General features: G+C 47.1%; 1 protein-coding gene across 1 annotated transcript in view; it reads left to right on the plus strand.

Moving 5' to 3' along the window:
• Nucleotides 1-5022: 5022 nt before the first annotated feature.
• LOC124721291 (arrestin homolog) overlaps nt 5023-12778 on the plus strand; it is a 157232-nt gene continuing 149476 nt past the window's right edge. Inside the window, exon 1 of the mRNA XM_047246200.1 lies at nt 5023-5162. Within this exon, the coding sequence (XP_047102156.1) occupies nt 5023-5162 (140 nt within the window). The remainder of the gene's footprint in view (nt 5163-12778) is intronic.

The raw sequence follows: 12778 nt of genomic DNA on the forward strand, positions 1-12778 counted from the left end.
CCATTAGTGAATTAGCAGTCTAGTTAAAAGTTGATTAACTCTCTTCAGCAAATTGATTCCTTAGGATGGATAGGATGTGTGACTGCTGTGTACGGACGCAGGAGGAGCTGGCCACTGTTCGCGAAGAGCTGAGCGTGTTGATGGCCACGGTCAGCCGTCTTCAGGCTGCTGCCTCGGAGTGTAGCGGCAGTGGAAAGTCTGGTACGTCACAAGGTACACCCCAGGTGTTACATGCTTCACCCACTGTCCATGCTGTCGAGACATCTTCGCGGGTACCGGGTGCGGTTGGGCGACCCTCTCCCCAAGGGGAGTGGCGGGTTCAGCAGCGTTCGCGGCACACGAGACGGAGGGTCAATGTGGAGGCTGGCCGTGTGGCATCGCCCGCTCTGCCTGTGAGTGGACATGTGGCTGCTCCTTCAGCAAGGCCCGAGCAGGCACACGGGGGGAGGGGTTTATTAGTTATTGGGAGCTCCAACATTAGGCGGGTGATGGAGACCCTTAGGGAAATAGCGGAAAGGTCGGGGAAGAAGGCCAGTGTTCACTCTGTCTGTTTGCTGGCGGGTCTCATCCGAGATGTGGAGGCCCTACCGGCGGCGATAGAGAGCACTGGGTGCACTCAACTGCAAACTGTTGCTCATGTCAGCACCAATGACGCCTGCTGTCTGGGTTCAGAGGTCATCCTCAGTTCGTACAGGCGGCTAGAGGAATTGGTGAAGGCGGAAAGCCTCACTCGCGGGGTGGAATCAGAGCTAACTATTTGTAGTATCGTTCCCAGAACCGATCGCGGTCCCCTGGTTGGGAGCCGAGTGGAAGGCTTAAACCAGAGGCTCAGACGATTATGCGGAGGTCTGGGGTGCAAATTTCTCGACCTCCGCTATCGGGTGGAGAAATGTAGGGTCCCCCTGAATAGGTCAGGCGTGCACTACACGCCGAAAGCGGCTACAAGGGTAGCGTAGTACGTGTGGAGTGCACATGTGGGTTTTTTAGGTTAGAGAATTCCCTCCCTAGGCCCGACAAGACGCCTCCTGAGACGCGGCAAGTTAGGAGTAGGCAAAATGCAACAGGGAATAACAATATTAATGTGCTAATAGTAAACTGCAGGAGCGTCAATAGTAAGGTCCCAGAGCAGCTCTCATTAATAAACGGTCACAACGCCCATATAGTGCTAGGGACAGAAAGTTGGCTGAAACCAGACGTAAACAGTAATGAAATCCTAAACTCAGATTGGAATGTATACCGTAGAGGCAGGCTGGACAGTGAAGGGGGAGGCGTGCTTATAGCGATAAGAAGTGCAATAGTATCGAAGGAAATTGACGGAGGTCCGAAATGTGAAATAATTTGGGTGAAGGTCACGGTTAAAGCAGGCTCAGACATGGTAACTGGATGTCTCTATAGGCCCCCTGGCTCAGCGGCTGTTGTGGCTGAGCACCTGAAGGATAATTTGGAAAATATTTCGAGTAGATTTCCCCACTATGTTATAGTTCTGGGTGGAGATTTTAATTCGCCAGATATAGACTGGGAGACTCAAACGTTCATAACGGGTGGCAGGGACAAAGAATCCAGTGTAATTTTTTTAAGTGCTTTATCTGAAAACTACCTTGAGCAGTTAAACAGAGAACCGACTCGTGGCGATAACATATTAGACCTGCTGGTGACAAACAGACCCGAACTATTTGAAACAGTTAACGCAGAACAGGGAATTAGCGATCATAAAGCGGTTACGGCATCGATGATTTCAGCCGTAAATAGAAATATTAAAAAGGGTAGGAAGATTTTTCTGTTTAGCAAAAGTGACAAAAAGCAGATTTCAGAGTACCTGATGGCTCAACACAAAAGTTTTGTCTCAAGTACAGATAGTGTTGAGGATCAGTGGACAAAGTTCAAAACCATCGTACATTATGCGTTAGATGAGTATGTTCAAATGGTTCAAATGTCTCTGAGCACTATGGGACTCAACTGCTGTAGTCATCAGTCCCCTAGAACTTACAACTTCTTAAACCTAACTAACCTAAGGGCATCACATACACCCATACCCGAGGCAGGATTCGAACCTGCGACCATAGCAACAGCGCGGCTCCAGACTGGAGCGCCTAGAACCGCACGGCCACCGAGGCCGGCGATAAGTATGTGCCAAGCAAGATCGTAAGAGATGGAAAAGAGCCACCGTGGTACAACAACCGAGTTAGAAAACTGCTGCGGAAGCAAAGGGAATTTCACAGCAAACATAAACATAGCCAAAGCGTTGCAGACAAACAAAAATTACACGAAGCGAAATGTAGTGTGAGGAGGGCTATGCGAGAGGCGTTAATTGAATTCGAAAGTAAAGTTCTATGTACTGACTCGGCAGAAAATCCTAAGAAATTTTGGTCTTATGTCAAAGCGGTAGGTGGATCAAAGCAACATGTCCAGACACTCTGTGACCAAAATGGTACTGAAACAGAGCATGACAGACTAAAGGCCGAAATACTAAATGTCTTTTCTCAAAGTTGTTTCACAGAGGAAGACTGCACTGTAGTTCCTTCTCTAGATTGTCGCACAGATGACAAAATGGTAGATATCGAAATAGACGACGGAGGGACAGAGAAACAATTAAAATCAATCAAAAGAGGGAAGGCCTCTGGACCTGATGGGATACCAGTTCGATTTTACACAGAGTAAGCGAAGAAACTTGTCCCCCTTCTTGCAGCGGTGTACCGTAGGTCTCTAGAAGAGCGTAGCGTTCCAAAGGATTGGAAAAGAGCGCCATGGACACTGGTTCACAGGTAGATGCCATGTTTCTTGACTTCCGCAAGGCGTTCGATACAGTTCCCCACAGTCGTTTAATGAACAAAGTAAGAGCATATCGATTATCAGACCTATTGTGTGATTGGATTGAGGAGTTCCTAGATAACAGAACGCAGCATGTCATTCTCAATGGAGGGAAGTCTTCCGAAGTAAGAGTGATTTCAGGTGTTCCGCAGGGGAGTGTCATAGGACCGTTGCTATTCACAATATACATAAATGACCTGGTGGATGACATCGGAAGTTCACTGAGGCTTTTTGCAGAAGATGCTGTGGTGTATCGAGACGTTGTAACAATGGAAAATTGTACTGAAATGCAGGAGGATCTGCAGCAAATTGACTCATGGTGCAGGGAATAGCTAATGAATCTCGATGTAGACAAGTGTAATGTGCTGCGAATACGTAGAAAGATAGATCCTTTATCATTTAGCTACAAAATAGCAGGTCAGCAACTGGAAGCAGTTAATTCCATAAATTATCTGGGAGTACGCATTAGGAGTGATTTAAAATGGAATGATCATATAAAGATGATCGCCGGTAAAGCAGATGCCAGACTGAGATTCATTGGAACAATCCTAAGGAAATGCAATCCGAAAACAAAGGAAGTAGGTTACAGTACGCTTGTTCGCCCACTGCTTGAATACTGCTCAGCAGTGTGGGATCTGTACCAGATAGGGTTGATAGAAGAGATAGAGAAGATCCAACGGAGAGCAGCGCGCTTCGTTACAGGATCATTTAGTAATCACGAAAGCGTTACGGAGATGACAAATAAACTCCAGTGGAAGACTCTGCAGGAGAGACGCTCAGTATCTCGGTACGGGCTTTTGTTAAAGTTTCGAGAACATACCTTCACCGAAGAGTCAAGCAGTATATTGCCCCCTCCTACGTATATCTCGCGAAAAGACCATGAGAATAAAATCAGAGAGATTAGAGCCCACACAGAAGCATAGCGACAGTCCTTCTTTCCACGAAAAATATGAGACTGGAATAGAAGGGAGAACCGATGGAGGTACTCAAGGTACCCTGCGCCACACACCGTCAGGTGGCTTGAGGAGTATGGATATAGATAGATATAGATGTAGATAGCGGAGCACTGTCTGGAGCTCGGTCACTGAATGGCCAACAACAACACCAAAATTGTGACACAGACGCCAAGATTTTGGGACAGTGTCATAAAGGAGGCCAATGAGATCAAAGTCACAGACAACCTAATAAACCGAGACAGCGGTTATCAGCTCAGCTCCGCGTGGAGTCGGGCTCTAGAGCTTATCTGGGCCCAACGAAAGGAACCAAGAAACTCCTCAAGAAGTAGTAACACCACAGGAGCAGCGCCAGGCGGGCGCGGACCACGAGCGCAACTCCCGACGCGAGACGGGCTTCTGACAGCCGCCACGACCACAGATCATGGAGGAGCCGGGCGCGGACGACCGTGAGAGCACCAGGCAAGTGCCACCGCCTCACGAGCAGCGCCAGACGGACGCGGACCGCGAACGGAGCGGCCGACACAGGACGGGCCTCAGAGAGCGGCCACAGATGGATAATTTTGTCAGGCAACTCTCCACAAAGGTAGCAAGTATTGACGTGTGGAATAATCGGGTGTACTACCGGATGTTTGTGCCGCTCTGGCACAATATTTCGGCCACATATTTCGTTGCCCTCTTCAGGTGCTGCCCGAGACTGCCATATTGGAGGATCTTGTCCAGTATTTATGCCCAGAGGGCGCTGGGTGCCCTTTTTGCCGTCCGCGCCCGCCTGGCGCTGCTTGTAAGGTGTTGTCTCTTCCCAGGTGCTCCCTCAGACGTCCGCGCCCGACTCGGTCTCCATCTGTGGCCGCTCTCTGAGGCCCGTCCTGTGTCGGCCGCTCCGTTCGCGGTCCGCGTCCGTCTGGCGCTGCTCGTGAGGCGGTGGCACTTGCCTGGTGCTCTCACGGTCGTCCGCGCCCGGCTCCTCCATGATCTGTGGTCGTGGCGGCTGTCAGAAGCCCGTCTCGCGTCGGGAGTTGCGCTCGTGGTCCGCGCACCGCCTCACGAGCAGCGCCAGACGGACGCGGACCGCGAACGGAGCGGCCGACACAGGACGGGCCTCAGAGAGCGGCCACAGATGGAGACCGAGTCGGGCGCGGACGTCTGAGGGAGCACCTGGGAAGAGACAACACCTTACAAGCAGCGCCAGGCGGGCGCGGACCACGAGCGCAACTCCCGACGCGAGACGGGCTTCTGACAGCCGCCACGACCACAGATCATGGAGGAGCCGGGCGCGGACGACCGTGAGAGCACCAGGCAAGTGCCACCGCCTCACGAGCAGCGCCAGACGGACGCGGACCGCGAACGGAGCGGCCGACACAGGACGGGCCTCAGAGAGCGGCCACAGATGGAGACCGAGTCGGGCGCGGACGTCTGAGGGAGCACCTGGGAAGAGACAACACCTTACAAGCAGCGCCAGGCGGGCGCGGACGGCAAAAAGGGCACCCAGCGCCCTCTGGGCATAAATACTGGACAAGATCCTCCAATATGGCAGTCTCGGGCAGCACCTGAAGAGGGCAACGAAATATGTGGCCGAAATATTGTGCCAGAGCGGCACAAACATCCGGTAGTACACCCGATTATTCCACACGTCAATACTTGCTACCTTTGTGGAGAGTTGCCTGACAAAATTATGCCATAAGATATTATTATTGTAAATATGCAGAATATGTCAAGAGTTTGCTTTGTTTGTTTGTAAAATTAAGAATAATATGAAGAGCAGAGGTGACTGAACCTAATTATTTGAGAAGCTGGTAGTAAGCTTCTTCCAATGCACGCTTTCATCAGCACATTCACCCAAAATTTGGGAGCAGTCCAAATTATTTTCTTACTCCTGCTCATGTGCTACACTGTGGTATGACACTATTTGCTCTACAGAACTGAGTGTACTGTGTTTCCTCAATATTAAGGGAGGGTATATATTCCGAAAATCACTTATTAACTCTTTCAAAAACGCCATAAACATTCCCCTCTTTTGCTTTATCTCTAGTGGGATTTATAGTGCAACTAGTATCATCTGCAGAAATTATACGTTCTGCTTGTAGAATGTTACGTGGAAAGTCGTTCACATATATATGGAATAGGAGTGGACCAAAATTGAACTCTATGGGACACCCTTTATAGTTGGTGCCCAGTCACTAAAATTTTCCACCTTTCAAATTTTGAATTATTCACCACAATGTTTAGCATTCTGTTTGTTAGTTATGATTGAAACCGGCTGTGTGTAAAGCTATCAGTTCCATGAAACTTCAGTTTTTCCGGGAGTGTAACATGATATATACAGTCAAACGCCTTGGATAGATCACATAAACTTCCAACTGAAGACATTTTATTATTGAAGACTTATACAAGGGCGACTGAAAAGTAAAACATTCTACACCTTTATTCTTCGTGTCATCATATTTATTTCTCAACATAATCAGACGACGAACACATTACTTCTTACGAAATACCAGGTTGTTGATAATGTCACTGTAGAATATTGGACTTCGTTGACGGAGCTACCACCTCATCTTTGCTTGCACCACTCCATTATTATCAAAGTGAAGGCATAGGAGTTCTGCAAGTTTTGGAAACACGTCAAAATCAGATTTGACCAAGTCGGGACTGTATGGAGGATGATCAATGACAGCGAAGCCAGCGGATTATTGCAGATGTCGTAGCGCTCGTGTGTGTTGTGGCGTTGTCATGCTGATGGTGGTGCTGCTTCATGTGTGAACGAACTCTTCGAATTCGAAACTCGATTACAGCACGCTCTTTCTCATGGACCCACGCAGCTATGTCACATACCGTCATGCTGCATGCTACCATTCGGAATCCTCTAGCGGCAGAGAGCTGCAAATGTGTAGACACTGAGAATAAGGACTTAGAATATTAATAACGTGTGTTTTATTTATAATTCCTTAGATTATGATAATTAGAAACACGTTTGTAAGCACCTCAAAAATGGATGGAAGCAAACGAAAGAATTGCCCTTATATTCTACGTAAATGGTTTAGTGGCAACGTCGAAATATTCAACATAAATTTAACGAGCAACCCAATAGGTACGCGGAGCTCTCCTTTATTAAGTGAAATGTGCAATTTTGAATTCTGTTCTCATTTCCACATATATGCTTTTCAGATCCCTGCTACGAGCAAAGGAAGGGAATGCACTATGATCTAGTAGGGAGAATGAATTTCAGGAGACGAAATTTCTTGTTTCGGACCTACTTTTATGACCTTGAGTTTCGGCGCCGGTTTCGTCGACGATTGTTGCGACAGATGTTTTGTTCCAATCCGGGATGAATTTTCATTCTGCAGCGGAGTGTGTCATTATTTGGAGCTTCCCGGCAGATTAAAACTGTGTGGTGGACTGGAACTCGTAAGCTGACTTTTGCCTTTTGCGAGCAGTTGCTCTACCGATTGAGCTATCGAAGCTTGCTTCACAACCCACAGTCACGGCTCTACTTCCACCAGTACCTCTCATACCTTCCCGCAAGTCTGGAAGGTAGGACAAGAGTTTCTACTGGAAGTAAAGTTGTGAGTCTACTGGGAAACTCGCTCGGTGCCGGAGCGGTGGCTCAGGGCGTTCGGCGGTGAGTACAGTTTTCATTGATAGACGTCAAGCAACGTCGGCACACAACCAATCTCTATGAAAGAGAAAGACAACGAACAAGACAGACAGGGAAAAGATGTCGGTGGAGTATTTGGCCGCAAAAGGCACATGTCCCAAGTTCGAGACGAAATCTGTTTAAAACATTTTTTTTTTCATTGGCTGATTTTACGTAGAATCGACTCACTGTATAACTGACGTGCAATCGAAACGTTCTGCATCAGACTTCTTGGACACTGGATAATTTTGTGTTCACAGTAGATGCGAATTCACCCACCGTAGCAGTTCTTCAGATGCACTATCAGGTATTTGAGTTTATCGAACGTGTTGTTTCAACTACGCATTACACTGAGGTGACAAAAATCATGGGATGGCAATATGCACATATACAGATGGCGGTAGCGTCACGTACACAAGGCATTAAAGGACAGTGCGTTGACAGAAGTGGCTTTCTTCTCAGGTGACAAGGTTTCCGCCGTGATTATGGCTGCCCGAAGCGAATTAACAGACAATGAACGCGGAATAGCACATGGAGCTAGACGCGTAGGACATTCTACTTCGGAAATCGTTAGGGAATTCAATATTCCGAAGTCTACAGTGTCAAGAGTGTGCCGGGAATACTAACAATCAGGAATTAGCAACGTAGTGGATAACGGCGTTCACTTAACGACCGAGAACAGTGGCGCTAGGGTGTAGTTGTAATTGCTCACAGACAAGCAACACTGCGTGAGGTAACAGTAGAAATCGATATTAGACATGTGAGGAACGTATCCGTTAGGACATGACGCGGAATTTGGCGTGAATGGGCTGTGGCAGCAGACGACCGACGTGAGTGCCTTTGCCAACAGCACGAAATTCTCTACAGCGCCTCTCCTGGGCTCGTGACCCTACCGGACTGTAAGGAAAATTATTCTTTAAGGCCAATAGATCAACTAGCCCACATAAAGTTTGGCAAAATTTCTAGCCAGTAAAATAAGACCTGTAGTTGGTAAAAGGGACTCGTATCCGAAGAATTTGGCACTTCATAGAACATATAAATGAAGAAACAGTTTTACCCACGGTCATCATGGTCTACTTCGATGTAGAGTCATTATTCAGAAACGTGCAAGCAGATGAAACTTCGTATAGTACAAGAGTATGTCGTGCCAGATACATGCGACCTCGTTAAGCTTTGCTTGTCTTCAACATACTTCGAATGTCATGGAAAATACTACGAGCAGACAGACGGCGTAGCAGTGGGGACTCCATTATCCCTGTTAGCACGAGATATAGTCATGGATACCTTTGAAGCAACGGCATCCTTTTCTACTCGTTTACTACCACGATACCGGTACAAATACTTGTACGATACTTTCTCTATATGGGTTCATGGCGAAACGGAGCCACACAGCTTTCACGATTAGTTAAATAAAATGCAAAGGAAGATACAGTTCACGCTCAAGTACACAAGAATAGCGCAGTTCCATTCCTGGTCGTTGATGAACTGTACATAGGACAACGAACGGTACACTAGGACACAAACTATAAGGGGTGTGTAAAAAGAAACGAGACAGCGTCTGGAGTGCGCAAACCGGTGACAGGAGGGTAATATCGTGGCGTGTGTAACGAGGTGTGGTTCCGATAAAAGAGTGGAACTCCACAGTCTGTCGTTAGAGGGAGCGCGAGCACGTCACTTTACTATACAGAGCTAGCAGCAGCATGCATCAATCGCCCAACGCTGCCAGTCGCATTGCCAACAGTGACATGGAAGCGTCAACAGAAGAGCAAAGAGGTGTTGCTCTTTTTCTGATAGCGGTAGGAGTAGGAGGAACGGACATTCATCGACCAATGTCACATGTGTACGGCAAACACTGCATGTTCCTTGCAAGGGTCAAGGCGTCGCACAAGCACTTCAGGGAAGCACGGGTGTCGTTAGCCGACGATGGACGGTCTGGAGCACCACACTGCATTACCGATGACATCATCCAACTGGTGGAGGCACTCATTACCCAGGACCGCGGAGTGACAGTGAAAGCTATAGCCGCCTCGGTCGGATTGAGCGTCGGAAGTGTTCACACCATCATGAAGGAACGACTGCACATGCCCAAACTGTGTGCCCAATGGGTCCCCACAGTCATCAACCACACCAGGAAGCATGTCGAATGGCCCACCGTCTTGCTCATCTGCAAGACGAGAAGGGAATGTGTTCCTGGCACAGGTGGTGCCTGGAGATGAGTCATGGTGTCATCACTTCGAACCAGAATGAAAACGACAGAGTCTGCAATGGAAGCATTCAGGGTCTGCACCACCAAAAACGCCAAGGCCTACCACAGAGGTGCAGGAAAGGTTATGCTGACGTTCTTCTTTGACCAAGTTGGTCTCCTTCTGATTCACTTCCTGCAGCAGGGGACAACAGTGAATGCCCACAGCTACTCGCAAACCTTCACCACCCTTCGCCTAGCGATCAAATGAAAACAACCAGGCAATCTCACCTGTGGGGTCATTCTGCTCCACGACAGTGCAAAGCCTCATACATCTACATCTACATCAATACTCCGCAAGCCACCTGACGGTGTGTGGCGGATGGTACCTTGAGTACCTCTATCGGTTCTCCCTTCGATTCCACTCTCGTATTGTTTGTGGATAGAAAGATTGTCAGTATGCCTCTGTGAAGGCTCTACTCTCTCTGATTTTATCCTCATGGTCTCTTCGCGAGATATACGGCCAACACAGTCGCGGCACTATTGCAAAATTCAAATGGGAGGTTCTCGGTCACCCTTCATACAGTCTGGGCCTCTCTACCTGTGATTACACCATTTTGGGTCTCCTTAAAAAGGCTCTGAGGGGCAAACGGTTCACCTCGGACGACGACTTCCAGCTGTAAGTGCGGAACTGGTTAATATCGCAGCCTCGGGAATTTTATGAGAACCATTCACCACCTCGCTTCACAGTGGGACAAGTGTCTCACCAGCTGAGGTCAGTACTTCTAACATACAGGTACTGGTTTCTGTAATTTTGCCTCGTTTATTTTTGAACGCCCTTTACATATCGGAAGCGTACATACACCAATCCAATCCAATCCAACCACCACCCAGCGCAGAACAGCTCAGTCCTGCCTCCTTTCGCCATCCTTGCACAGCGCCCAAGCAGTGCTCAACACATAATGCAGGAGCTCAAAAGGCTGCATACAACGTTCGTTCACGGCCAGTTGTTTTAAGAATAAATCAATTCAGACAGTCATAGCAACAGACAAAAGGAAGCTAGGTGGGCAAGAAATGGACTGACTGGATCGGTAAACTCCTTTGGCAGGTCGGTGTCCAGCCTTTTTACCATGACAGCCACCAGATCCAGGATGTGCTGGACTCCAAGGAGGAGAAGATAGATGCTTTACGCACTGCAGGTGTGTACAAAGTGAAATGCCGACAGCAACGCGCATACGAACGCTACAATCATCTGGGCAGCACAGGATGCTTGCCATTGCCGAACATCAGTAAGACTGCGCCAAGAAAGTCAAATTTAATTAACACTGGCTACTAGCCAGTCAGCAGGCTCACAATGGCTCTAAGCACTATGGGACTTAACATCTGAGGTCATCAGTCCCGTGGACTAAGAACTACTTAAACCTAACTAACCTAAGGACATCACAGACATCCATACCCTAGGCAGGATTCGAACCTGCGACCGTAGCAGCAGCGCAGTTTCAGACTAAAGCGCCTAAAACCGCTCCACCACAGCGGCCGACCAGTCAGCAGGGTTTTGACGAAATGCAAGATCACGGAAGCCAAGGAAATAATAAAACAGCCTAACAGCACGAACGGAGAGGGCGTCATGCTGGCTGGCAGCTCTCAGAGTATAAGAGGCCGCACCAAACACTAGACGGCCGCGTGGAGTGCCCGGCCGGTTTGCGGCGCCATGTCATGGATTGCGAGGTTCGAGGCACGGGTGTGTGTGTTGTTCTTAGCGTAAGTTAGTTTGGGTAGTGTGTAAGATTAGGGACTGATGACCACAGCAGTTTGGTCCCTTAGGGATTCACATACGTTTAACACTAGACTCGAGGGTTAGGCGCGAGTAACTGCCGCCGTGTGGTCTGCGTCTCGCATGAGGAAAATTTCATACCACACCTCATTCGCCGATACGCATTAGTTATAACAAACAATGCAAAAAGCAGTAGACAACAACAGATCCCCATTCCCTCCATTATACCATCCTGTGTTAATAAAGTTCCCAGTCATTTAGCCTCAAGCTACCCGCAATAACAACGACCTTTTTAATATTGTGAGGTAACGTAATGTTCAGCGAGCAGTAATGACGAAATGTAAGTGACTTCGCACAGCCAAAGCAAACCAGCAGACTCAGAAGAACGTTAGTGTAACAGTGGCCGCGCTGTTGGTTTGTCCTGTATAGGTTTTCTTTTCATTATGACGCGGTACTATACACTGAAAAGTTTTAAGTCATTTGTATGACATTTTGTTCTCTAATAACGTGCTGTTATATTAGCACCATGTATGTTTATTTCTAGCCTCCTGAAATAATGTAACGTATCAAGAAACCTCAACACCAAACATTCGGATACCCCTACATCATTCATTGCGAAAGGGGATCGGTTAGATAATTGCCTCTTAATAACATAAAATGTGTGCATTAAACGTTTATTATTATTTATTATTATTATTATTATTATTATTATTATTGTTACAGCGAATGGGCCATCTGAGGACCACGTTCCAATTTCAGTTATTCATTCTTTGTTTTATCTTTTCTTCCAGTATGCTTCCATTTGTACGCTATGTTTCTTCTCTCCGTCTTCAGACAATTTTGAATTAGTCTTTATAACTACCCTGGCTTGTAATCCTTCCATTTTCATTACTTTTTTCCTCAAAGGCTTCCCTGTTGTTTACATCTGATTTTATGTTGTTTCTTTCAAAATCCTATTTTACTTCGTTGACCCAGCTTGTTGTAGACTTCTTACCCCACAAATATATAAAAATCTTATTGGTTAATCTACTGTCTTGCCTTCGAAATAAATGTAAAAAAAAATGACTCTTCTTTCCTTCTTACATTTGAGATACTTTCCATATTTTGATGTATTTCAGCATTACTTCGTAGTTTCCAACCTTCTGCTGTGTTTTGTGCTGCTTCATATTTTCCTTATACTTCGCCTTTCTAGTATTCCTAATTTATCTGTATTGTATTCTAATGCCAGGCATTCGCTTGCTTCTAGGCATTTTCGCTTCACTACTGTGTCGTAATGCCTAATTTTTGCATTTTTAGATAGGCAGTTTTTACTATAGAGGTCTTTGGCGAAAGCATATGCTCTTCCCATTTCATGCAACCTTTCTACTATTGCATATTTTTCCAAAGCATTTCTTGGATTATCGCTTCTAGGTATTTAAATTTTTTTG

This window comes from Schistocerca piceifrons, chromosome X, assembly GCF_021461385.2.
Source record: "Schistocerca piceifrons isolate TAMUIC-IGC-003096 chromosome X, iqSchPice1.1, whole genome shotgun sequence".
In the NCBI taxonomy this organism is placed as follows: domain Eukaryota; kingdom Metazoa; phylum Arthropoda; class Insecta; order Orthoptera; family Acrididae; genus Schistocerca; species Schistocerca piceifrons.